The sequence below is a fragment of the Spermophilus citellus genome, assembly GCF_964194105.1.
Source record: "Spermophilus citellus genome assembly, chromosome: 3".
In the NCBI taxonomy this organism is placed as follows: Eukaryota; Metazoa; Chordata; class Mammalia; order Rodentia; family Sciuridae; genus Spermophilus; species Spermophilus citellus.
The window spans coordinates 46,175,531-46,203,277 of NC_138184.1; the positions used below are offsets into that span (position 1 = coordinate 46,175,531).

Sequence of the window (27,747 nt, forward strand, 5' to 3'; positions counted from 1 at the left end):
ACGTTTTACTTTAAAGGCTACATTACTATAAAAATGGAATTCATTCAGATGTGGTTCTAAAATTTACTTGAGTTATTAAACTTTATCATATTTTTGATACATTTCTTCTAGTATATGCATTATGACATTGTATTCAAGTGCCTAAGTTATCAGTACAGGAAGAAAATGTCCTTTATTTTGTATTTCCACAAGCCATATAAAACGTTTTAAGAACAAAGATTGTTGAGAAGTAAATAGCATGAGCAAATATCTGGACTAAGGCAAGAAACAATGTAGCTGTACTAGCAGGTGACTCCTAGATCACTTAAGTGTTTAAGAACAGTGAAATTAGATTCCCTCTTGACCTTGTCACCAATTCCTTTACTGTTGTAATAGTATGCATAGGCATGTTAAGTACTTGGTGGTGGGAGGCTTAGCCCTGCCTTCTGCAGGCAGAGAACTGGTTAAGAACTGACTCATATGTGGAAGCAAGAAAGGGAAAAGAAAGGTGGTGGGTGCTGGGGCAGGAATCTCATGAAAATGAAAATAGTAGAATAGAAGAAAGTGACTGGAGGAGGGAAGGGAAAGGAAGGGAAATACTGGGGAATGATACTGACAATTGTATTGTTATATTGTATGCATGTATGAACGCATAACAAATTCCACCATTATGTACAACTATAATGCAGTGATATTTGTGTGTGTGTTGATAACCATGTCTGGCCACATGGTTCTTTTTAGGCTGGATTGCCATTCAACTAAATAGAAATGTATAGTAGTTACCCATTCTGGTGTTATTTTCCATGGTTTCAGTATTTAATTCAAATGTATTCCCAAAATCTTAAATGGGAAATTTCAGAAACCATAAGTTTTAAGTAACTTTTAATATAGTAAAATGTATTTTACTAATTGTTAATCTTACTGTGTTTAATTTATAAGTTAAATGTTATTATAAGTATATACAGGAAAAAATAACATATATAGGGTTTGGCACTATTTGTTGTTTCAGGCATCCACTGAGACTGGGGGTCTTGGAACACATCCCCATCAAGGAAATCTAAATCAAAACCACAATGAGATGCCACTTCATAGTAAGATACTTATAATCAAAAAGAGAATAACAACTCTGGCTCAACAATTGTAGTCCTATACTGCTATATACCCAACAATTGGGCAAGAGATACGTGTACAAAAACCACTGCTTTCAATGGCAAAAATAATACAAAAGTATTCTGGTTAAATTATTATGGCATACACAACTTGAAAAATAGTTATTGTCTATTGACATGGGAAGATAATATACAATGCAGATGATCCTATATGTACTTAAATAGGTATATGTTTTTATTTATGGATATTCAAAGAAATGGCCTGGACAGATAAACACTAGCTATTAAAATGGGTTTAGGGTGTTCAGGTATGGAAAATACAAGTTTTTACATTGCTGTATTGTGATTTCCATTTTAAAAATGAGCATATTTTGGGGGGGTTAGTTTCAGGGACGTTTTACCACTGAGCTACATCCCCATCCTTTTTTATTTTGAGATAGGATCTTGCTAAATTGTCCAGGCTGCCCTTGAACTTGTGATCCTTCTGCCTTAGCCTCCTCAGTAGTTGGGATTACAGGTAAGTACCACTGCAACTACAAGAGCATGTATTATTTTTATAATAAGATATTAATAATAAAATTTATTAATACATTTTATTTTATGTAGAGAAATTAGAACCTATGTGTATTGCTGGTGGGAATGTAAAATAGTACTTTAGTTAATAGTATTAATTTTGGTAATATTTCGGTAGATGCTCAAAAGGTATAACAGATCCCACATGAACATCTATCTACTAAAAAACGTGTACGCAAATATTTGTTGCAGCAAATAGAAGTAATCCAAATGTCTGTAAACTGACAAATGATAAATGTGTGGTATGCATGAAATGGAATATTCATAAAAATGAGTACTAATATATGCTACAACATGGGCCCATCTTAAATGAAAAGAAGCCAATCAAAAAACTGCATAATAATTTGGTTCCAATTATATGAAAGGTACAGAGTAGACATTCATATAGACAAAGTAGGTAAGTGGTTGCCAGGAGCTAGGGAGAATGGGGAGTGACTGCTAGGGTTTCTTTTAGGGCCTGTGAACTAAATTGACAGGCAGTGAAATCCCTTATAGACAAAAAAACATCAATTTAGGATAGAAGAACCAAATCATCATGGAGTTATTTCATTTGGAGAAAAGAAAAAGGACACAATGCAATATGCAAAAAGCCAGACTTCTAAGATATGTAATAAAAAGATGTTAAGGGTAGTATGCCATTATTTCTAAATTATTCTACAAGGGAAATAAAGATATTTGATAATTCTTGTAAAAGTGCATATTCATCCAATACAACATCTAAATCCAATTGACTTCTCTACTGAATCAATTTAAATATAGAAAGAACACAAATAGGACAAGCTAGTAAAAATATAACCCAGGAATACTTAAGCACACTAAGAAAATGTCCATTGGCAACACTTTAGGATGAAATCATTAAGATGAGTTACTGGGCACAATGAACTATGTTATGCAAATATGCAAATGTTTTGACAGCATCAACACAAAATGGGCAGATGGAGATGAATTGTTTTTAGGGAAGGTTTTCAAGGAAATTTAAAATTACGATTAAAACCTACACAAATGTGGATTTTGACATGCCAGAGTTCGCTGTCATAACAATGAATCCACATCAACCAGGGTCACTGGGATTTCAAGCATGTGCCACTATACCCAGCAGTATTTATACATTCTTGTGATCTATTATTCTGTGTACCTAAGATTTAAAAAGGAGCATTGTTAATTGTAAGCCAGTGTTACTAAACAAGTTCATTCTGAGACAAACATTTTAAGACTTAACTTTTTGTTATCTTAGGTTTTTTATTTATTTACAGCTTACGCTTTGGTATTTTTCTAATTTTTGTCTTCTCAAATTTCTTCAAAGGAAGCCAGGAAACTGACCTTTCCCACTTGACAAAAGCTTGTAAAATGAGAAGGAACTGAATATGGGCCTTCTTGGAAAATAGGAAGTCGTGTAAACCATTTGTGAATAATCTAGTTCATGACTGTCAACATTAATTCAACTAAAGTTAAAAAAGAAAAGAGAATCACATACACATTGGTAGAGTGGGGAATGGTGGTGCACGCCTGTAATCCCAGGAGGCTGAGGCAGGAGGATTGTGAATTCAAAGCCAGCCTCAGCAATGTCAAGGCACTAAGCAACTCAGACCCTGTGTCTAAATAAAATACAAAATAGGGCTGGGGATGTGGCTCAGTGGTGGAGTATCCAAGTTCAATCTCCAGTACCTCCTCACAACCCCCCCCCCAAAAAAAAAAAAAAAAACATTGGTAGGGGCTGGGGATATAACTCAGTTGGTAGGGTGCTTGCCTCACATGCACAAGGCCCTAGATTGAATACCCAGCACCACATACAAACACAAAAGCACTGGTAGAGATATCACTTCAAACCCACTATTTGGTGAGGATGTGGAAAAAATGGGGGACCCTCATACATTACTGAGGGAATGTAAAATTATACAACAAGAAAACAGAATCACATACAGCCCTGCAATCCACTCTTAGGTATATACTGGGAAGAACAGATTCAAACCAAAAAAACTGCACAGATGTTTATAGCAGCACTAGTCAAAATAGCCAAAAGATATAAACCATACAAGTAAGTGTCCATTTAGATAAGCGAATGTGGTATATCTACATAGACTGTCATTCAGCCATAAGAAGGGATGAACCCTGAAAATATATGTTAAATGAAAAAGGCCAGATACAGAAGATCATATGGATTACATTTAGATGAAATATCAAAAATAGATCCCTAGCAGACTAGTAATTTTCAGTTGCTGGGGGAGGTGAGACAGGGGATTGACTGCTTGTTCCTTTGGAGGTAATGAAAATGCTTTGGAACTAGATGGTTGTACAACATTGTGAATGCATTATACACATTAAAATGGTTAATCCTATGTGAATTTCATTTTAAAAATGCTTTGGTATCATCTCAGAGTGTAGCAATATTTCCTTATAAAAAAGGACCAAAAGACTTAACCCATATGAATTAAAGCTCTTAAAATTCTTTCCTTCCCCCAAATGAAATCTAAACAGTATTTCCTTTGAATATTATCCTAGGCAAAATATTAAAAAGTTTCAATACATTTAAATGTTTTTAAATTGATTTTAGAGGAAAGATTTTTCCTAATGAGTTGTTCATTTGGGTCTTGTTAAATTAATATGCAGTATCTTTTTATTATTATATATGGATTTTGGATTTTACTTAAAAGGATTAGTTTATAGGAAACCTTTGCCTATATTTCAGAGCTAAAACGTGAGATCCAAAAATGACTATTTTGACTAGGGAGATCTTCCCACAGTAGAGTTCCCATCTTTTCTCCTTTTGTTTGCTCTTCAGACATCTATCCTCCAGTATGAAACACCACATTCAAAAGGAAATTTGGAACAACTGATTTTAGTATTCAAAATTTTAAAACAACACACATTGTTGCCAGAAATGATTTGTTTGCTAATGAATTCTGAACTATCAATGTATATATTTGCTGTAGTGACAACTGTGCAAGAGATCATTTTAATAGAATAACATATATTAGGCTGGGGTTGTGGCTCAGCGGTAGAGCGCTTGCCTCGCACATGCGAGACTGTGGGTTCGATCCTCAGCACCACATACAAAAATAAACAAGTGAAATAATGGTGTTGTATCCAACTACAACTAAAAAATAAATATTAAAAAAATAGAATAACATCTTAAAATACTTGTATTCATTTATAGCTATAAAATTTTGAAATGTTAATTCCTGCAGCAAGAACTTAGGACATTATAAAATGTGATGTGCCATAAAAAGTTGTTAAACTTCCCATATTTGTTACAATGAAATATACTGAAAATTCCAATGTAATAGAAAAAAATCAATCACAAAGATAGCTTTAAACATTTCTGAATAACACTTTGTCTTAACTTATGAATACAGGAAATTTTGGTATGCTACTTACATAATTTTCTTACTGTCATCTATCTACCTTTGGACTTGAGTCATTCTAATGGGAGATCTGACTAGAGTATATAGCACTTGAAAATAACATACCTTTAAATACCTGTATATAATCTGATTACACTATTTAGTCAGGAAATACCAACTTTAGGTATTTAGGATATATGGACTATTTAGTAAGTGCTTAAGAGTTTTTCTGACTAGATTCCAATCTAGCTAGGACTTGTATAATATAGAACCTGTGTGTTCTTTTCATGGACATGGGTAATTATATCACATTAGAAATTTTTTTTAAACATTTTTTTTGAGAAACTTGTTTTCTCTTAAGTTACTATATGGGTCTGTCAACGTGTATTTGGAAGCAGACCAAAACCAAATTTTTAAAAGAAAGAAAAAGTATATTAAAAAAATCAGATTTTAGCTTTATTTGTTTATTTATAAACTGCTGTTAAAATGCTCTTGAAAATGGTTTTTAGAAAGGCACAAGTCGGTAGCATCTATTTCCGCCCCCCCCCCCCGCCCCCATTTAATAGCTCTTTCTAAATAAGATCACAAGACTGCCACCTTGCTGGGCATAGAGGCACATGCCTGTAATCCCAGTGGCTCTGGAGGCTGAGGCAGGAGGATTGTGAGTTCAAAGCCAGCCTCAGCTGGCTAAGGTGCTAAGCAACTCAGTCTCTAAATAAAATACAAAATAGGGTTGGGGATGTGGTACAGTGATTGAGTGCCCGAGTTCAATCCCCAGTTCAATCTGGTACCTCAATCTTTCCCTTCAAGTACTTCAAATACTTCAAGGTTTAATCTGAAGGGCAGGTAAAATTTCATTCTCAAACTTGCTAAACTAAGAGATAACAATACATCTGACAGCAGATTATCTAAAGAAGACAATTCTTATGGTATTGGATTCAGAGAAGAATTTGAAATGAGCATTTTCATAACTGGAAAATCAGAGCTTTTCTTGAGATGAGTAGGATTTAATACCTAATCTAGAAATTAAATGCAGAAATATGAGAGAACACTATAGTTATCTTGAATATCAAAAAAGCAACAGCTTAAGCATTACAAATAAGGTATGGTAATAAATTAGTATAGCTTAGTTATCATTGTAGGCTGTTTGTAATTTCTAATCTTAAAAGAGTTTGGCCTCCTATTTAAATCTTGTTTTACAATAAATTATAATGCTTACCTATAAAAATAAGTTTTTATTTCAGATATACTCAAAAGCCAAACTACTTCTCTATTCCCTATTCATAAAAACTAACAATTTTGAAAATGCTTACGGCATAGAAATGCTGAATGAGTTTATCCAAAGTTTCGAGTCCATATCAGTAGGCAGTTTCTCAAAAATAATGTATTATGCTGTATTTTGTTAATATCACCTGGTCAAATACTCTTTTGTCTTAAGTTTTTTGTAGGCAAGAGTAATTAAATAAAATGGGATCAAATGTTGCTATTTATTTTGAATACTAAATTGTGCTTACATACTAGAAATTAAAATGAGCTGCTGTATGACTCAGAATATAAATTATGTCCATTTTACCATATATTAACAAAAAAAATACTAGAGAATGAAGACACTGAAAAACTAGCTGAAAAACGGAAGTTGGTTACAGTGGTGCATGGGAAGCTGGGGAGGCTAAGGTAGGAACATCCCAAGTTCAAGGCCAGCCTGGGCAACTTACACCATCTCAAAAAGGGTTGGGGATGTAACTCAATGACAAAGCACTTGCCTACTGTGTGAGAGCCTCGGGTTTAAGTCCTGGTACTTGGGGGTGGAGGGTGGAGGAAAAAAACAGAAGCAATCAACAACAACTTTAATTTTTTGTCAACTCTGAAATTGTAATAAACTGCTGACCAAATTGAGGTAGAGGTAGACCCTAAGGTTATTCCATGTGTCAGAATTTAGGTCTTTCACCTTAACCTGTATGCATTTTTTCATATAATTAAATAAACATGATTCAATCTGAAATGTGTCATGAAAAAAAATTAAAAGATCATTCAAATGGTACTTAAAAAATTATTAATTAGATTAAAAATCATTTATAAAAATGTACACAGTATTTGAACTTCCTGTTTCTCCATAAATATATTTGCTTTACCTCCAAGTGTAGGGGGAAAAAGGGTCTATATGATGCAAACATAAATAGTCTTGGAACATAACTAGTAGGGAATGAATAGAAAGTTTTACCATTGAGTCTATATTTCCTCTTTGAAAGTTACATATTAGCTTTGATTCATATCAAATTTTCTACAAAGTAACGAATTTCCTTTCTATACTTAAAACAGAAATCTATTTCCATTTTAGATCACACACAAGTGCTATGTGATCAGAAGGATGGGAAACACTAGGTAAGGCCTGGTGGGTGGTAACTTCTTCATGACTAGGTAATGGAATCACCTGTTCAACCTCTAAAGCATGTAAGTCAATGAAAATGTAATCTAGACATCCATGAAAGCCACCAACATAATTTGTGTAAGCTGGTTCACCACAAGCACTTTTCAGTTTGAAGAAATGTGTTAGAGACATGTTGCATCTTTCTTCTTCCCCATTGGAAGCCCAGTCTTCATGATCCTCTGGAATGTTGCCAGTGATGACAAAATGATACATTCCTGTTGATGGTGTACTATTAAAGTCCCCACAAAATATAACTGGTATGCCAGGATACAGATCACATGAGACATGTCTAATGTGAGCCAAAGCTACTGCCATTTGAATGAGACGAATGTACCCACCTATGAATATAAAAAACATTAATGTAAGTACTTTTAAAGTAGTCTTTAAAAAGAAAAAAAAAACATTTCATATGGTGACACTCAAAATATATGTATAAAACAGATTTAATAACATTGAGTCACCATGTTTAAGTCACAAAAAATAAAATGTACCTTTTGGATGCCAGTAGAGATGGGTATTAGCAACACATATCTTTTTAGAAGACTCCTTTGTAGATTGAAGAACTGAAACCTAAAATAAATGGAAAGTGTCAGGAAGTCAATTGATGTCTGTCAATCTCCTGAAAAATTTTTTTTAATGTTTATTTTTTAGTTTTAGGTGGCCACAATATTTTTATGTGGTGCTGAGGATTGAACCCAGTGCCTCATGCATAGGCAAGTGCTCTCCCTCTGAGTCACAACCCCAGCCCCAGATTTTTTTTTTTAAATCTAAGTCTATATGATGGACATTTTATTCCATATCCTTCCCTTGATGAACTGATATCAAGTATGAAAAGTTTTAGAATATATATGAGTAGGATTTAGTGTAATGTATTTTAATAGTCCAACATATAAAGCTAATATGATACATTATAGATGAATATATTAAGGTTGGAGACAGTGTTTTCTAGTGGTCAGGGGCAGGCTTTGGAGTCAGATGGACCTATGTTTGAATATTCAACACAGCAGTATGACATGGAGAAACACACTTCTAAGCTAGTTTCATAATGGTAAAAAAACTCTATCCTTACCTCATGGAGGACTTCAATGTGTATTCAATTATATAAATTTACAAAAAGGTGCATAAAACACAGGTGCTCCAGAAAACCCCAAAAGGTAGCTAACTCTTTTTACTCTGAACCAAACCAATGACCTCAAAATTCTGGACAAACACAGTAAACATATTTCTAAAAACAAAGATAGCTTTAAGTAGCAGTTAATACTCAGCCCAGTGATGATTGTTATATGTATATAGTTGAGAATCCTGGCTCCATGTTTGTGTGAATATGGATAAGTAAATTTGACCATTTATAAAATGAGCAGAATCACATCTGTAAAATGAGAACACAGGGATTACTGTGAAGATTAAATGCTCCAATGATAAAGACTACTAGTTAATAGTTATGAAGCACATGGTAAAGGTCACCAAGCACTTTAAGTACTTTAAAATATGTCAGAACAGTGCTTGACAAGTAGTTAAAAAATTAAATATTGCTATTTTTCTTGTATTTAACATGTCTCCCCCAGATTGTGAGGCACTAAGAAAATCCTTGTTTGTCTTGCTGAAGGCAACCTGCAGCACAGGAGGCACACAAGAGTGCTCAATAAATGCCAAATAAATGAAAATTAAACTTTTAACATTTCAATAAAATTTGGATGATTTCAATCATAACCTCTGCTGCCCTCCCTCTACTCCGCATTCCAGGCCCCTAAAAATGGGAAAGTATGAAAAAAGAGCTACTTCACCTGAAGGACAGAAGATCTCTGGAGCACTCTTTCCTGTGCCAATGGGTACAAAACTAGTTTCTGCAGCAGTTCTTTGTGAAGTGGGTCAGACTCCAGGGCTTCTTGGAAAGAAATGTCATGCTGGCTAAGGAGGTTGAACTTTGACTTCCGGTAAAAAGTGGCCAGGCCTTCGTGCTGCTTGATTCGAAACACGCCCTCCAGCCCGAAAGCCTCCAATGCGGGTACCAAACTGTCCGAAAACACCGCGCGGTCAACCTCCTGCAAACAGATCAGGTCGGCATTGTAGCCTGTGAGTTCCTTCTGGATAAGATTCTGGCGGTAGTCAAGCTCCAGGGCATAGGGGGCACAGTATGGGTACAGAACAGTCCGTGAGAACTCAGTCTGGGCGTACGTGTCTGCCAAAATGTTGTAGGAGACAGTGCGGATGAGAGCGTCCTCTGTCACTTTCTTGGTGTAGAGATGCCGATGGTCAAAAGTGCAAGTACCAGGCCCAGCCTCCACTGGACACACACTTTCCAATTCCCTGCTCGGCCCGAAACGCTGCCCATTGCCTGGAGTGCAGTGAAGTTTCAGCCGTAGTCCGATGTCAGCATTGGACGGGATGTAGACGCGCTCATTCACATCCGTTTCGGTCCAAGTAGAAGATGGCGAAGAGGGAGACAATGACGAAGGGCCACCACCTTCAGGTTCCGCGGCACCAGGGTTGGCTTCCTTGTACCAGCGGTAGAGAGAGCCAGACGGATCCCCAAATTCAAGGCTGAGCTTAGGGCACACGGGGAAGCCGGCCATGATGTAGCGTGGTAACTGAAGCTCGGTGAAGGCGGGTGGGTTGCGCTCCACCTTGTACTTGACATCGCCAATCTGCAGCACCGCGCCGTCCTGCCAGGCGTCCACGTTGAGCACATCCTCAGCCACTGCTTCCTCTCGGTAGTACAGCTTTACCACCGGCTCGCAGATTGCTGCCGTCTCCGACCCAGACCCTGCACAGGCCGCGCCACCGCTCGCGTTGGACCGGTTCTTCCGGTTCTTTCTAGCTGCGGCTGCCTTAGCGTGGCCCTTGAGGGCATTGGTAGCGATCCGGCTGAGGGCCCGACCCAGCGGCTCACTCTGGTCGCGCTGCATGTTCTTGTGGCTGCCGTCGGCCAGCGCAAACGACAAGCTCAGCTTGGGCTCCGAGGGAACACAGCGCACTACAGCGCGCTCCATCGCGCCTGCCGCCTTTTCAGGAGCCGCTTCAGTCCGGCTGCACTGCTCCACCGCCGTCCGGACCCCACGAAGCACGGCGCGGGTGCTTGGGAGCCTCCACATGAACCTGGCAACCCAGAGGCTGACAAGACCAGCAGCCAAGCAGCCGCCCGGTGTCAAGTGAAGACTGAGAAGCTACATCCGCCGGCTCCGGAACCCATTCCGACCCAGCGACTTCCGGCAGGCTAGGAGAAGGCGCACAAAGCTCGCGCCACGCACTTTCGCTAGGCCTGCTTATCTGCTCCTTTTCGTGGCAATACTTTTCTCTAATTACTAGCCAATTAATTTTTATATTCAACCAGAGTTAGGTTTATTGAGGTGGAGGAAGTATATATATATATATGTGCTAGAGAGAAATATTGTACTCCAAGCTTTGTTGAAAGTGCAACTTGGGGCCCGGAGGGAAAGGTGCATCAAACCGGAAGAGGTTGGACGGCGTCACTCGCTCTACTTTGCGAACTGAGGCGGGCGTTGAGCGGGTTTTCTGGAGGCGTCTTCCTCATACTTCCTGTGGCTGGACTGAGTGAGGGTTTAGGGGTTCCCACCCGAATTGGAAGGCTCACTGGGGACCTGGAAAGCGTTGCTCGTTTCCTTTCTATGGTATTGTTCACCCTGCTCGCCTTTTCCTGAACTGTGGAGGGTTCACTCTGGCGGGGCCGGCAACCAAGCGCCCAACTGAGTCTCTGATAATGACCAATATACATTAAGTCCCATTTAGTGAACATTGAGTATGCTAAAAACGGTACACGCTTGGTGTCTATTTTTAAGCCTCACATTTTTTGTGAAGTAGGGTTTATCCGAAACCCGGTCAAAGTTATACAGACAGCTTAGTAAACGAACAAAAACAAATAGTAGTGATGAACTGCGGAAAGCTGTTCATTTTTAGTTAGCAAAGAAGATCTTATCTTTTTAGAGATGCTAGATTTAGCAAATAAAAATCCAGGGCTGCCAATTAAGTGAATTAAAGAAAAATAATGATAATGCTGCATACTTAACACCTAAATTTTTTTTTCTGAAATTCAAACTTAACTGATATATTTCTCATAAGTCCCTTGAAAGGAAAGGATCTTGATTTGTTTGTGGACCAGAAAGAAGTCCAGTATAACTTGCAGTGAGCCCAGGGAAGAGTAGCAGGTTGGAAAGTCACCCACTACATTGAGTGAGCAACAGTATGAAGGTCTGCGTTTTCTACTTATTTATACAGAGAAAGCGAAACTTTAATGGTGGTCTCACCCCCGAGGACAGTTACAATCGGCATTTTTTAAAAAATGTGTTGTTTTTTTTTTTGTTTGTTTGTTTTTTAATTTGGAGCTAAGAATCGTACCCAGTGCCTCAAGCCTCCTATGCAAGGGCTCTACCACTGAGCCACAACCCCAGCCCTACAACCAGCATTTTATCCCATAGAGTGCAAGTTTCTTCCTCTGATTTCTCATTGGCTGAGCACTAATGGAGTGTGTGTTTTAAGAAAAAGAGAAGGCATTGGAGTAGCTTTGCTTTCAGTTTTGGAAAATAATTTTAACTTTCATTTTTCTCAAAGGAGGAAAGCTAATTGTTGCTTAATCGTGGAAGGAAGTTTTGTGTATCCTAATTCTCATTGGCTTCCATATAGTTTTGTTTCACAATTTTCATAGAGCCTTAATAGCCCAGGAAGGGCTGTTCATGTAGCCAGAGATCCTGGGTTCCATCCTCAGCACCACCAAAAAGAAGAGAAAAAGGAAAAATATTAAGCTGGGCGCTGTGGTGCACACCTATAATCCCAATGGCTGGGGAGGCTGAGGCAGGAGGATTGAGTGTTCAAAGCCAGCCTCATCAAAAGCGAGGTGCTAAGCAACTCAGTGAGACTCTTTCTCTAAATAAAATACAAAATAGGGCTGGGGATATGGCTCAGTAGTCAAGTGCCCCTGAGTTCAATCCCCATTACCCACCTCCACCCATGCCCCTACCCCCCAAAAATCAAATACACATATCTAGTAAGGCATTGTATAATTAAAAACAACTTTTTGTTAAGTTTTTTTCCTGATTCTTTTATTTTATTTTATTTTTTTAAAGAGAGAGTGAGAGAGAAGAGAGAGAATTTTTAATATTTTATTTTTTAGTTCTCCGCAGACACAACATCTTTGTTGGTATGTGGTGCTGAGGATCGAACCAGGGCCGCACGCATGCCAGGCCAGCGCGCTACCGCTTGAGCCACATCCCCAGCCCTGATTCTTTTATTTTAAAATTGAGGTATAATTCATAAACATAAAAATCACTCTTTTCAAATGACATAGTTCAGTGGCTTTTAGTACTCTCATACAAATTTGTGCAACCATAATGCTAGGCAATTCCAGAATCTTTATCAGCCCCAAAAGAAATACCACACCCACCAGCAGTCAGTCTCCATTCCCACTTACCCCAGTTACTGGTAACTACCACTCTACTTTGTGTTTCCATGGATTTACCTAATCTGAATATTTAAATCATACATTAAGGGACCTTAATAGGCTTCTCTTAAAATTTTTTCTTTTCTTTCTTGCAACTTGGAATTGAAACAGGAACCCTTTATCACTGAGCTACATGCTCAGTTTTTTTTTTTTTTTTAATTTTGAGACAAGGTTTTGCTAAGTGCTGAGCATCTCACTAAATTCCTGAGGCCTGCTTCAGCCTCCCAAGTGATTGGGATTACAGGTATGCACTGGGTACTGTGATGGACCCCAATCCCCACACCCCACAGTGGAGAACCTCGGGTATATTTTACCACTGAGCTACATTCCTACCCCTTTTTATTTTTTATTTTGAGACAGGGTTTCACTGTCCAGGCTAGTCTTAAACTTGTAATTCCTCTGCCTTAGCCTTCTGAATCGCTAGGATTACAGGGGTGCACCATCACACCTAGCTTCACTTAGAATATTTTCAAATTTCATCTGTATTGTAATATGTATTAGTGTCTTATTCCCTTTTAGTGGCTGTAAAGTGTTCTATTGCATGGTTGTACCACATTTTGTTGATCCATTCTCCCATGGGAAGATTTTAATCAGGGGAGTAAACTTTCATGATACATGTTTAAAAAGACAATTCTGATTTCAGAATAGAGAGTGGATTATTAGGGCTGGGGATGTGGCTCAAGTGGTAGCGCGCTTGCCTGGCATGCGTGTGGCCTGGGTTCAATCCTCAGCACCACATACCAACAAAGATGTTGTGTCCGCCGAGAACTAAAAAATAAATATTAAAAATTCTCTCTCTCTCTCTCTTTCTCTCTCTCTCTCTCTCTCTCTCTCTCTCTCCTCTCTCACTCTCTTTAAAAAAAAAGAGTGGATTATTAGGGCAGGAATAAACAGAGCAGCTAAACAAGTGATAGGACATTTACAGGAATGGGAGATATTAGGATTAGAGTATATTTGCAGAAGAAAATCAAGAGACTGTCTAGACCATATTAAATTTTAGATATTTGTTAGGTTCCAGGAGGTTATTTCTCATATCCATAGGCAGTTGGATATGAATCTGGATGTGGAAAGGTCAGGCATGAGAAGACCTGCTCTTATTTGAGAGGTCTAGGGCAAGTATCCAAATGGAGGCCCACATAGCATTTTAAGTCAAGCTATTAAATAGAATGTATTTGATTTTTATATTTTGAAAATGTATCTTCCTGAAAGACCAGACTGGATTTGAATTGGGGATTGTTGGTTTTCTTTTCAGGTTACTCTACCACTGAGCTATATCCCTAGCACTATTTTTTCTTTTTCTTTGAGAGAGGGTTTCACTAAGTTGCTTAGGGCCTTGCCAAGTTGCTGAGGCTGACCTTGAATATGTGATCCTCCTATCTCAACCTCCCAAGTTGCTGGGGTTATAGGTACATGCCACTGTTCCAGTCTTTCTTTGTCTTCTTAAAGTTCTGAGCCATAACATGCATCTACAGGTAAGTTAGTCCTTGCTCATGGTACCAGGTCCATGTTCAGTCTTTGGCTCTGTTGCCAATCCAAAAATGAGAACAAAGTTTTTAGAAAAAAGACATTTTATTTATTTGTTAGCAAAGGAGAAACACAGAGACTCCTGTCCCAGACTTAAGGCAAGCAAGAGGTAAGTCTCCAGTTTATAGGACCCATATGAGTATTCTGAAATTTTTAATGTTTATTTTTAGTTGTAGTTGGACACAATACCTTTCTTTCTTTCTTTCTTTCTTTCTTTCTTTCTTTCTTTCTTTCTTTCTTTCTTTCTTTCTTTCTTTCTTTTTTATGTGGTGCTGAGGATAGAACCCAGGGCCTTGCATGTGCTAGATGAGTGCTCTACCACTGAGCCACAATTCTGAATTTTGAAATGTCATTTATTTTTCTTATCCCCAGTATTCAAGCAACTTTGCAGAATTTAGTCAATCTTAAAATAGCTTATTTATGCAAAATAAAAGTTCCATTAAAAAATAAGATTTTCCTTTAGGCAAGCTGATCTAATTTAATCTTCTTTTAGTTTTAATCATTGTTTTAATACATACCACAAAAATATCTCTGACTACTAGAGATGGTGAGCATTTTTTCATGTACTTGTTGATTGACTGTATGTCCTCCTCTGAGAAGTGTCTGTTCAGGTCCTTGGCCCATTTGTTGATTGGGTTGTTTGTTTTCTTATTGTTTAATTTTTTGAGTTCTTTATATATTCTGGATATTAGGGCTCTATCTGAAGTGTGAGGAGTAAAAATTTAGACAGGGTCTCACAAAGTTGGCTATGCTGGTTTTGATCTAGAGGGTTCCAGTGATTCTCCAGCACCCTCCTAAGTAGCTGAGTCTACGTACAACAGCATGCCCAGCTAGTGAAGTGGTTTTTTAAAACAAAGGTGCCAAGGTCACTCAGCTAGGGATGGAAAAATGCACATGGATCTATATGCAGAATTAACCCTATGCAAAAATTACACCATTTATTGTCACTGCATACACAAATTAACTCTAACTGGATCATAGACCCAAGTAAACAAAATTAGAAGAAAACATAGGAGAAAATCTTCATGATTTTCTGTCTTTATAGATGACTTCACTATCACAATCTATAAAAGAAATATATACACTGGGTTTTATCAAAGTTAAAAACTTGCTTTTCAAAAGATACCATCAAAAAAAGGATTAGACAGCGAGGTGTAGTGGCACAGACCATTGATCCCAGCAACTTGGGAGGCCAAGGCAGGAGGATTACAAGTTCGAGGTCAGACTGGGGAAATTTAGCAAGACCCTGTCTCAAAATTTTAAAAAGGATTGTATGTAGTTCAGTGCTAGACTGCCCTGAGTTCAATCCTCAGCACCCCAGTATTGGAAGGGGAAAAAAAGGGTGATTATACAGGGTTGGGTTGAGTAAAGCTCAGTGATGTAGTACTTTGCTAAGTATGCACAAGACTTTGGGTTCAATCCCTAGTACTGGGAAAAAATCTGATAAGACAAGTCAGGAGGATATATTTATAAATTATCTGATAAAACTCTTATAGCCAGAATGAATATAATTTTATTCTCTAGCTGGGCACCTGTGATACCAGCAGCTCTGGAGGCTAAGGCAAGAGGATCTTGAGTTCAAAGCCAGCCTCAGCAAAAGTGAGGTGCTAAGCAACTCAGTGAGACTCTGTCTCTAAATAAAATACAAAATAGGGCTGGGTTGTGGCTCAGGGGTTGAGTGCCCCTGAGTTGAATCCCTGTTAAACCCCCCATCCAACCCCCCAAAAAGGAATTCTACTGATTGAGACAAACTCATTAAAGATAATCTTTCTAGGCTAATATAAATTGATGGGGGATTTGAATTATATCTGCAAATTTTCTTTATTGCAGCACCAAATTAGTGTTTGATTGAATAACTGGGAGAAAGCGTATCATACAAAAGATTGCTGCCTTCCCTTCAGTTAGTACAGTTAAGCCTAATCAAATTAGCACTCAAAAGACCATCACAAACTTATAAAAGTATTTTGTTTTCTACAGAAAGATAGTTTGCTTTTACAAACTACCAGGACAAGCTGGGCATGGTGGCACACCTGTGATCCTGCAGGAGATTGGGGCAAGAGGATCACAAGTTTGAGGCCAGCCTCAGCAACTTATCGAGGCCCTAAGTACTTTAGTGAAATCCTGTCTCAAAATAAAAATATAAAAAGGGCTGGGGATATTGCTCAGTGCCAAAGCACTCCTGGGTTCACAAAAAAACTATCAGGACATTCTATTTTGTCATTCACTGACTTAAATGACATTTTGGAGCACTTACTGTGTGTCAGACATAATAGTGTAAGGCTGTGTAGGGAAGGCCCAAGATGGCTTCTTCACTAAGGCTTCTGGCAGGCTATTTTTAGATATAGCTAAAGTCATAGTCTGATTCAGCATATGTACTCAAGGTCATAAACAGTGCTTGTGAGCATGCATTCACTTATGTAACTCATTGGCAATGTGCCTTCTTTGTCTGGTGTGCATATAAAAAAGGCCTATGAAAGGACTCAAGGGTGCTGAAATCAGGCTGGGGCTACTGTTGCTTCCAAATACAGCATGACTACTCTACCAATGGCATCTTTCTTCATCTGTTGGGATCCTGAATTTCTTTCCCAGGGTCTGAGCCTCAGCAGGATAGGCTATATACCCTCATTTAAATTTTTTTTAACCTGGTGACTGGCACAGAGAAAGTACTCAAATGTTTGTCAAATGACTATGCCAGTCAATACACAACCCTGATTTTGTTTAGGTATTGATTAATCATGTATGCTGTTCTTTTTAAATTTTTTTAAAAATTTTTTTAGTTGTAGTTGGACACGATATCTTTTTAAAATTTATTCATTTATTTTTTAATGTGGTACTGAGGATCAAACCCATCCAAGGCCTCTTATGTGCTAGGCAAGCACTCTACCACTGAGCCATAACCCCAGCTCCACGTATGCTGTTCTTTAGAGGGAGTATATACTGTGCAGCTTCAATTGCAACATTTCACATTTGCTTTCCAGACACAAAGTTACACACCTTACCTATTTGATTTTGGCAAGATTTCCTGAAATTACTGTAAACTAACAGCAAATATAAAAACAAGATAAATTATATTGCTGATTAGTTGTAATATTTACAAGTCACTATGGCTACACTTGATTTTCTTTCTTTTCTTTTTTGACTTGGGATTGAACTCAGGGGCATTTTACCACTGAGTAAAGCGCCACTCCCTCCCCGCCCTTTTTAAATTTTTTTGAGGCAGGATCTTGCTAAATTGTTAAGGCTGGCTTCAAATTTGTGACCTGTCTGCCTCAGCCTCCCCAATCTCTGGGATTACAGGCATGCGCCACAGCTCCCCGAACTATGGGGACACTTGAAGACTTGATTCTCCTCTGAGAGTAAGTATTTATATAAACCTGTTTATTTTCTAGCGGATTAAAATTTCCAGTCACACAGTTTTTCGAGTTTGAAGGTCCTGATTTTCTGAACCCTTTTTGAAGAAAGGTAATCTGACTCACTCACCCTCCATTTACTTGAGTAATGGGAATTATTGTTGTGACAGGTGATCTAAATCTGTCGTGCTTCACAACAGGCTCTCCAGGCAACCTTCATTCAGCCCTTCTGGCATTGGCCACAAGGTTTCTATGGCGACAACATTGCTAACACTGGGTTGAGGATTGCTGTTCACCAGTTACTGGATCTGGAGCCTGTGAGATGCCTGAGGATACCCCTCCTTACCTCTTTACTTTCACCAGAGGAGAAGTCTCTTTTCTTTTTCTCTCCCTGTCACTCGTCCTCTCCTCCTACTTTGCCTCTCTCTCTTACACTCTTCTCCTCTTTCCCTCTGTCTCATATTTGGGAGGGAGATGAGATCTAAAAGGGTGTAGAATTTTATTTTGGTCTTGAGATGTTATGAATGTATTGAGGCTTGCTTTTACAATAATGGCTATATGGAACTTTTCTCTTCAGAGTATATTTTAATTTTTAGGGGACAAGATGTCAGATCCAAACAAAGCTGCCATTGAAGCAGAAAAGGAGGCTTTGAACTTGAAATTACCCCCTATTGTCCATCCCCCAGAAGACATAGGGGTTGATACACCACAACAAAGTAAGCTGCTAAACTACAAAAGATCCAAGGAGCAGCAGAAGACCATCAATCAGTTAGTGTAAGTAGCATATCAGTAATTAATTCTTGCTTGGAATTCAAGTGAACTGATTAGTGTTCATATTCCCATAAAAATTTTTAAGCATTGTAGGTTGTTTACAGGCAAGATACTATCAGGAAAACAGCTAAAAAGTAATCATAATGATAGCTAATATTATATAGTGCTTACTTTTTCAGATATTGTTCTTTTCACTTATATTTCTCACAACAGCCAAATAAGGTAGGCACTATTATTTCTACTTTTTAGATGAGTAAACTGAAGTACTGAGAAGTTAAGTAATTTGCCCAAGGTCACATAGCTGGGGTTGAGACTCAAGTGGTCTGGTTCTAGAGTTCACATACTTGAAGCACCATACTATTCTACCTCTCAAGTAGGTAAACCAAATAATTGGGTCTGTAAAAATAGCATTTCATTTGAAAAAAATATTTAAGAAAGTAAATTATCTTTAAACTACTTGCAATTAATTTTTTTTCTATATAAAAGAAAACATAGTCTAACATCTTTCTTGTCTCCCCCAATTTAGTGGAAATTAATTTAGGTACCAGTAACCAAAGGCTGTGATAATGCTGATGCAGTTCAATTCAATAGTTAGAATTTCCTGGGTACCTGACTCTGTTGGACTCTGGGGATAAAAAGAAGAAAAAGACGTGGATCTTGTTTACAAAATTCCAACCTAACAAAATTCCAACCTGTGAAATGGGAGATTTCTTTCTGCTTCTCTTTCTGGATTCTCTTTCCTTTCTTTGTTCGATTCTTTTATCAACAATTTTACAATTGATTGGGTTTTATTATAACATTGTCAATGATCATATTTGAAAGCAAATGAAAGAGAATACAAAAAGGAAAAAAAAATGGAGACAGTCCTCAATTCATCAGCAATGCTTTATTAAGCATCGGAGGAGCACATTTTCAGGAAAATGGTGACTGGCTACAGCAAGGATCTGAGTTTTATAGGGTTTAGCAGGACCACACCATGGGAAGAGTTTGTCAGATACTTTTGGTGGGCTTACTTTTGGAGGCAGGGGAACTTTGGCAGATAAGGGAAATTGCAAAAAGTCCTCAGTTTCCTTTTCCCCCACTAGGGGTTGTAAATTTCCACCTCCGTCAGTGTTGTCACTTTAATAATTTAAATATTGGCTTATGTTACTTTTCTTACAGCTAAATAGATGTGTTAATCATATAACTTTTTTAGATTTTAATTTTTTATTAGGTCATCAATCTTTACTCATTTAAATCTTAATTTATAGTGTATTGACAAATACCAATGCATGTACTATTAGACATCTTTTATCCCCTTTATTTCTAAGACTCTATTAAGTGTTTCAGAAGACTTAAAAGGGAGTTCACTAGGAGTTAAGACTATTCTTCCTCTGAAGCTTTTTATTATCTCATATTGCCATATTGAATTACTCACAATTCTATGAATGAATCTTATTTTCACAGTTTAAAGATGGACTCCACAATTTGCTTCACTGTACTGCCTGACTAAATACTTAACACTAATTCTTCAATGCTTATTTATGGATCTCCTCCTTTGGAAAGCCTCCAAATCCCTTCTTTATCCCTCTCTACATATTTCTCTTAAATCATTGTATCACCAGAGAAGAGATATCTCTGGAAAAGTGTACCAAGGAGATCTCAGAAGGGGGGAGACTTGACTTAGTATTAATGGGGTCGTTGATGTATGTGACAGAAAAGAATTTCTGCATGTATTAGTAGAAACACAAGAGATTTATTTAGGAAAGCAAGTAGTATACATTCAAGGGAGAATGAGGATCAACCAGCTTAAGAGTGAGAGATGCATTTTCAGTGTTCCTGACTATTCTTTTAAAGGTAAGTTGGTGAGGGGTGGGTATGGGAAGGTATATAAGGGTGACATCAGTCTGGCTAGTCTCAGGATCCTTAGGCTGATGTGGTCCCTAGATAATGTTGGAAAGTCCCAATATTATAGGTCTTTAAAATGTCATCTCTCTATTAATCTGTTTATTAGTGGGCTGACAATGCACAAGATAATTTTTATAAGTGAGTAACTTTTTAAGATTTATGGATTTCCCAGAAATTTAGGAGTGACAGGGCTGGAAAGGTATGCAGAACTTTAAATTAAAAATTATATTTCTTTGTCTTTCCTTACACCTATTTTTATTTCTTCTAACCTCAATTTAGAATATTCAGGGATGTTTAGAAATATTAAGTGCTTGCTATTATACAGATGCTGTGTTTGCTCCTAGGGAGATCATAAAAAACACTAAGGGAAGAACTGTACTGAGTGGTAGAGTGCTTGCCTAGCATGTGTGAGGCATTGGGTTCAATTCTCAGCACCACATAGAAAAATAAATAATTAAGATAAAGTTATTATGTCTGTCTACAACTAAATATTTTTTTAAAGGAACTATGCGTTTAAGAAGTTTGTATACTAGTGGGAGGAGACAGTAAATGAGTAAAGAAAAAAAAGTTATGTTAGTCTTTTTAGATAGTGATAGATGCTATGAAGAAGTAAGATAGTGAGATATACAGACAGGGAAGGTGTTCCCAGGAACACTGCAGGAAAAAGGCCTCTGGAGATAATATTTAAGCAAAGATCTAAAGAATGGGAAGAAACCTGTCACTCAAATAAGCAGGAGCAAAGCACTCTAAGAAAGGTGATAGCAGCCACAAAAACCTTGAAATATGAATGTTTTTAGTTTGTTGCAGCAGTTGACAAATGCCTGCATTACTAGAGTATTGCAAGTCTGGGGAAGAGTGGTGTGAAGACAGAGAAGAAAGTGGGGCAAATTGCATGGGGTTTTATGGGCCATGATAATGAACTCAGATCATTTTAGTGTAATAGAAGCTGTTGAAATATTCTAAATGGGGATGAATGTGAAATCTGATTTACATTTAAAACATTCCAGTTATTAAGAATAGACAGAGTGGTAGAGAAGAATGCTAGAGTAAAAGGAAAGAAGCCAGGTCAGATGCTATCACAGTAGCATAGATGAGAGCATATGGTAATTTGGGTAAGGCTGGAGAGAAGATTTTCGAGGCTATGTTTTGGAACCAGAGTCAGTAGGACTTGCTATTAGATTTGCTTCGGTAGCTGGGTGGATGGTAGTATCATTTATAGAGAATTGGAAGTCCAGGAGATGGGGGTAAAAAAAAAAACAAACATCAACTCACTTTTGGAGCTGAATTGCCTATGAAACTTAAGGGAAAATGTTATTAGGAAGTTGGTATTAGTAAGAGAAGTCTAGGCTGAAGATAGAAATTTGGGGATCACCAGCATTTAGACGATTTTTAAAGATAGGGGAATGATTGAAAATCACTAGGATGGGGGTAGGGGAGGAGGAGCCAAAGGGGGAAGAAGGAGGAAGAGGCAGAGGGTTGAGGGAAATATGAAGTGAAAAACCTAGGGCTGAGGTATTAGGAATTAGATGCAGTGTGGAGCAAGGGCAACTAAATATGACTGATAAAGCAGAAAGAAAAGCAACAGAAAAGAGAATTACAGGGCGCATTGCTGTTTTTTTCTAGTAGTATTTCTCTTTCACTAAACTCTCACATGCTTAAGGAGAGAAATTTCAACACAAAACATAGTGTTTGGTATGTTATTATTGGTGAATGAATGTGATTGTGCTTTATACAGATTTGTAAATAGTACCACATTTATTTGGCTGCGTAATCAAAAAATATTGCCTCAAAATTAACTGAAGTAAATGTCATATTTAATATCAGACTTAGAATTGCCATATGTTTCTTTGGGAATAAAGCATTTAGAATTGGAAGTTTTAATGCTGGAAACATGTCTTTCTGGATGGCCACAGGCTTTGGAATTTTCTATTTCCTCATATTAGACAATTGGAGAGTTAGACAATTGGAATGCAGGCTTGTTTCAAAGATGGAATGAGGTTTGTGGAATAGAGTCCAGGGTGAGGTAGAATGTAAGGAATTCTAAGCAGAATTGGGCCTGCTGCTGGTACCAGTTCCTGAGACCCACATTGATGAGTCAGCATCATTTCATAGCTTTCCCAAGTTCTAGGAAAGAGCTGCCTTCTTCCTTGGCTGCTACTTCCTTTCTTGAATTAAACCAGTGTTTCTCTTTTTTACCACATGTGGTCATCCACAGTCCTGTGAAATCCAGTTTTTGTTTATTACTTTTAAATTGTTAATATACAGAGCAAAAACAGGGAGTAAAAGGCTCGTTATTATGTCCTTCCCAGTTCTTTTTATTCATAGACAGTAGGAGAAAACATGTTCCAGAAATTGTTGCTTTATTAAGATGTGGCATTTTCATATAGAAAGTTCAAGGAAATTGGCATTTATCTTTATGTTGGGATAACTACAGTGCAAGCCTGCCTACACAAATGCCAATTAGCATACCAATCTATAAGTAACATTCCTTGAAAGTGGCAATTGCTGAAATCTAGGCTATTCAGGGAGAAATGAAGGAGGGTCTTGAAGATTAACAAAGAAAAGAGGAGGGCCAGGTGTGGTGGTGCACATCTGTAATCCTAGAAACTCAGGAGGCTGAGAAAAGAGGATGGCAAGTTCAAGATCAGCCTCAGCAATTTAGTGAAGTCCTAAGCAACTTACTGTAGACCTTGTCTCAAAATAAAAATAAATAATAAATAAAAAGGACTGGGATGTGGCTCAGTAGTAAAGAGCTTCTGGGTTTTATCTCCAGTATCAAAAAAAAAAAGGAGTATTTCTACTTAATGTCAAAAAAGTCTTAGGATGTCGCTGTGGTTGTGGCTTGCCTTGCACATGTGAGGCACTGGGTTTGATCCTCAGCATCACATAAAAATAAATAAAGATATTGTGTCTATGTGTACGCTAAAAATATTTTTAAAAAGTCTTAGGAGTTTAGTACAGGCTCAGTAAGATTCAATAGGGGTGGTAAGGGTACTCAAAAAAGCAAATGCAGTCTTAGGCTGCTTTAATAAATGTAGAATATCTAGTATAGGGAAGAGGAAAATTTCACTCTGTACTTGTCAACATCTGGGATCCTGGGATCACATTTTAAGAGAGACATTGATAAACCAGAATAGGTACAGAGGAGGAAGGAAATTTGAAGCCACAAAATTTACTTAATTGGTGAGAATATAGACTCTCACATCACTCAGGCCTTGATTCATATCCCATCTCTGCAGTCATGTGAATTTGACAAGTTATATAACTTTACTTATATACCTACCTATAAAAGGAGAAAAGAGGGGCTGGCGTTGTGGCTCAATGGTAGAGCACTTGCCTGGCACGTGCAAGGCCCTGGGTTCAATCCTCAGCACCACATAAAAATAAATAAATAAAATAAAGGTATTGTGTCCAACTACAACTAAAAAATAAAATATTTTTAAAAAATATGTAGAAAAGAATATTGCTTACTTAGGATTGGTATGAGAGTTAAATGAAATCCATGCTTATAAAGGTCTTAAGTCAATGCCTAGGATATAATAAGCTCCTATAAACAGTAACTCTTATTAACAGAAGTAGTTGAAGGAACTGGGCAGGTTATCAAGTTTTTGGAAGAGTAACATGGAAGAATCTGACCCTTTGTATATAGTTGCAGAGAATAGAAGTATAAAGCCACAAGTCAATATAAGAAATTTGTTTCTAAGAAAATGAGCTTAACTGATAATAAATTGGGTTGTCACAGAAAGTGATGATGACTGACCATCCCCCCAACTGAGCCCTTGCCCTGGGTTACCATGGGTATAGCTTGATATTGTTGAGAATGTTCACATATCAAGCAAAGTACTGAACTAGACATCTGATATTTTCCCCACATCCACTATTCTGGTCATTCATTCATTAAGTATTTATTGAGCTTATGTAACTTGGAATAGTGAGTAAAACAGACATGGCCCTTTATGCCCAGGCTATGGTTCCTGTAACCACACTTACTGTGAAATTCCTTTTGGTTCTTCTCTTACCTTTCTAATGGTATCTCCTTCATCCTTCAGTTGTTGTTTTGTTTTGTACTGGGGATTGAATGCAGGGGCGCTTAACCACTGAGCCACATCCCCAGCCCTTTTTACATTTTGTTTTGATAGAGGGTTTTGCCAAGTTGCTTAAGGCCTCACTAAGTTGCTGAGGCTGACTTGGAACTCGAGATCCTCCCACCTCAGTCTCCCATCTCCTGAGTCTCTGGGATTACAGGTGTGTGCCATTGCACCCCTCTCAGTTGTTGTTTTTTAATAATTCCTGTCATACTGGGCGTCCTCTAATCTTTCTGAGGTCTCTTTTCCTTGAATATCTTCTTCTTTGGTCATCTTTTAAAATCTATCTGGCCTTTATAAATGGTTAGGTTTGTCTTAAAATGTTCCTTGCTCAAAAGCTCTTAGTCATTCCCATTGTTGATTGAATGCAAAAGTTGCCATTTGAGGCCATTAGGTGGATATTCCAAACCACTTCTCCAGACCTATGTCCATCTCATCCCGTAAACTTTGGACAGTTTGGACAACTCCTTTTATCCCTTTTTCCTTTGATCCTTCTTTTGCCTTCCTGTTTTTCAGATCCCAGTAAAACCACATCTCCACCTGAAATCTTCTCTTTCATTTAAAGCTCATTGCAAATGCTGATGTGTTCATCAGGTGGAACAAACTCATCTTTCCTCTGAACCACCAGAGTGCCCTTATGGCTCTCTCTCTCTCTCTCTCTCTCTCTCTCTCTCTCTCTCTCTCTCTCTCTCTCTTTTTAGAGAGAGAGAGAGAAAGAGAGAGGGAGAATTTTAATATTTATTTTTTTAGTTTTCGGCAGACACAACATCTTTGTATGTGGTGCTGAGGATCAAACCCCAGCTGCATGCAAGCCAGGCAAGCGTGCTACCACTTGAGCCACATCCCCAGCCCGGCACTCTCTTATTTTCTCATTCAGTTTATAAATTCCTAGAGATTTATTGCTGCTATATTTTAATAGTACCTAGTATACCATTTGCATGTATTAATATTTGTTGTAAGATGAATTTTTTATCCAATATGGTACAAATTAATTTAAAGAGGAAATTATATATGATAAAAATCCATACACAGTTTTTAAGATAAAATTGAGTACATAATGTGTGCCAGATACTGTTCTTATTGGGGATAATGGCAATGAATAAAAAAGTCTACAGTATATATTAAATGTTGGTAAGTGCTACGAAGAAAGATAAATGAAGACAGATAGTGAAAGAGAGAGGTACTTATTTATATAGTAGATAAGGGAAACCTTCTCTGACAGGATTAATTTGAACCTCTGCATTGGGACTAATTTTCAAATTGTCAGTAAGTTACAATTGAAAAAGTTGATTTTATTTTTACTCTCACCCTTTTACCTTATACTTGCATAACATAAAATTTTAGGACTCATTGATAATTTTCTCATAGAAAATTTAGTCAGATAAAGAGTTTTTGAATATCTTTCCTTTTAGTGGAGTTGAAAAAATGTTAGACTTTCAGTGTTTTTAATAATTTATGTTAATGTTAGCTTCTAGAGTTATATGCTTTTCTAATTATAAATTTCAGAATTGATGGAGCCAAAAAAAATCTAGACAGAACATTGGATAAACGAATACCTCCATTACCAGAAGTTGATTATCCTCCAACTGTAAGTTATTTTATTTTTAAAATACTTATCCTTATACTATATTAATTATTTTAATCTCAATATGAATAATTTTAAATAATAGATAAATTTAAAATATTTTCGATTTTTAAAATTTTTCTTCTTAATTATCTTATTTGTTTTTTACAGATGACCAGTGAAATTAAAAGAAAAGGAGTGAGTTCAATTGTTTATTTCTTGTTTTGAAAATGTTCAAATAAATTAATTCAAAGTCATTTTTCTAAGACCCCTTGTTATGCCTCATCCTAGGAAAGAAAGAAATTTAGAAACTGAGGTTTTGGGGTTTTTTTTCTGCCCAAGGAAACAAGCATGTCATAATACGGGGTTTTTCTGGGGTGGGGGTACAGGGATTGAATTCAGGGGCACTCAACTACGGAGTCACATCTCCAGCCCTATTTTGTATTTTAGAGAGAGGGTCTCACTGAGTTGCATAGTGCCTCACTTTTGCTGAGACTGGCTTTGAATGCTGGATACTCCTGCCTCAGCCTCCCGAGTTGCTGGGATTATAGGCGTGTGCCACGGTGCCCAGTGACAATATGGGGTTTAAGAGTTATGCTTTGTTGTCATTTACTATTTGAGGGTTAGTTGTGTAAGTAATAGTTCTTATTCCAAACAATTTAAAAAATATTCTGAGTGGCAGTTTTAAAGGAAATACATCTTCATTTTAAAATTAAGTCTATAATTGATTATACTGATATTGATATAATGATGGCTATTTATCCAAACAACAGATACCTCATATCTGTTGAATCTAATATATGCTAGATACATACTAGGTGCTAGAGATTCTTTAAAAAAATGACTCTGACTGCATGGATGATGATGTGGGACTGCAAAGTGATTAGCAGAAATATGACAGCATGTAAATATTATTTAATAGGAAGGATACAGAGACTTTTGGAATTGGTATGCAAAAGAGGAAATTTTACTGCATGTTCCCAGATGGGGCTATAAGCCTTATAAGTCCTGGAAGGTTTTCTTTTCTTTGAGGATAGAGGGCTGAGAATACCTTCCTATGGGTTGAGGATATATGGAAGAACCTTTCTTTTTTTAGTTAGTCAAGGCTTTGTTCTTTAAATGCCCTTCCCCTTTCTTCCCCTGTCTCTAAACTTTTCTGGAGACTTTAGATGTGCCTCTTTACAAGATATAAGAACTGGAATGTACACCATAACCCCCAAACATGAGGTTGGGTGAATTGTAAGGTGTATTTGTATATATATTTAGTATTCTTTTTTAATATTTATTTTTTAGTTTTAGGTGGACACAATATCTTTATTTTGTTTTATGTGGTGCTGAGAATCAAACCCAGTGCCTCACTCATGCTAGGTGAGCGCGCTACTACTTGAGCCACATCCCCAGCCCCAATTTATCATTCTTCTTATTTCTCCACAGTTTGTGATTTCTAAAAAGAAAAAAAGAAAAAGAAAATAGTTGCATGAAAGCAGTCATTGAACCAGCTCTTCTTGGCAATCTGGCTTCTAGGAATTCTGTTACTTCATCATTGATGTCACAAATTGCTAAATCTGAAGGATATTTTTTCAATACTTCTCTCATTAGACTTTCATTGGATTTAACAAAATCTCTTTTTTACTTTGAAATAGTTGGACACATAGATCTATGAAACAGAAAGATGATCTAGAAA

General features: G+C 37.3%; 2 protein-coding genes across 2 annotated transcripts in view; one reads left to right on the forward strand and one right to left on the reverse strand.

Moving 5' to 3' along the window:
* Positions 1-7,115: 7,115 nt before the first annotated feature.
* On the reverse strand, positions 7,116-10,643 carry PDE12 (phosphodiesterase 12). The gene is made up of 3 exons (XM_081284145.1): positions 9,215-10,643; positions 7,922-8,000; positions 7,116-7,768 (listed from the first exon to the last, which is right to left on the reverse strand). The coding sequence occupies exons 1-3, from the start codon at positions 10,520-10,522 to the stop codon at positions 7,326-7,328; spliced, it is 1,830 nt and encodes a 609-aa protein (XP_081140271.1). The 5' UTR covers positions 10,523-10,643; the 3' UTR covers positions 7,116-7,325.
* A 124-nt stretch (positions 10,644-10,767) lies between these two features.
* Positions 10,768-27,747, forward strand: part of DNAH12 (dynein axonemal heavy chain 12) — a 299,548-nt gene continuing 282,568 nt past the window's right edge. The window contains exons 1-4 of the mRNA XM_081284134.1: positions 10,768-11,059; positions 18,353-18,530; positions 26,006-26,087; positions 26,235-26,261. Of these exons, the coding sequence (XP_081140260.1) occupies positions 18,361-18,530; positions 26,006-26,087; positions 26,235-26,261 (279 nt within the window). The 5' untranslated portion in view covers positions 10,768-11,059; positions 18,353-18,360. The remainder of the gene's footprint in view (positions 11,060-18,352; positions 18,531-26,005; positions 26,088-26,234; positions 26,262-27,747) is intronic.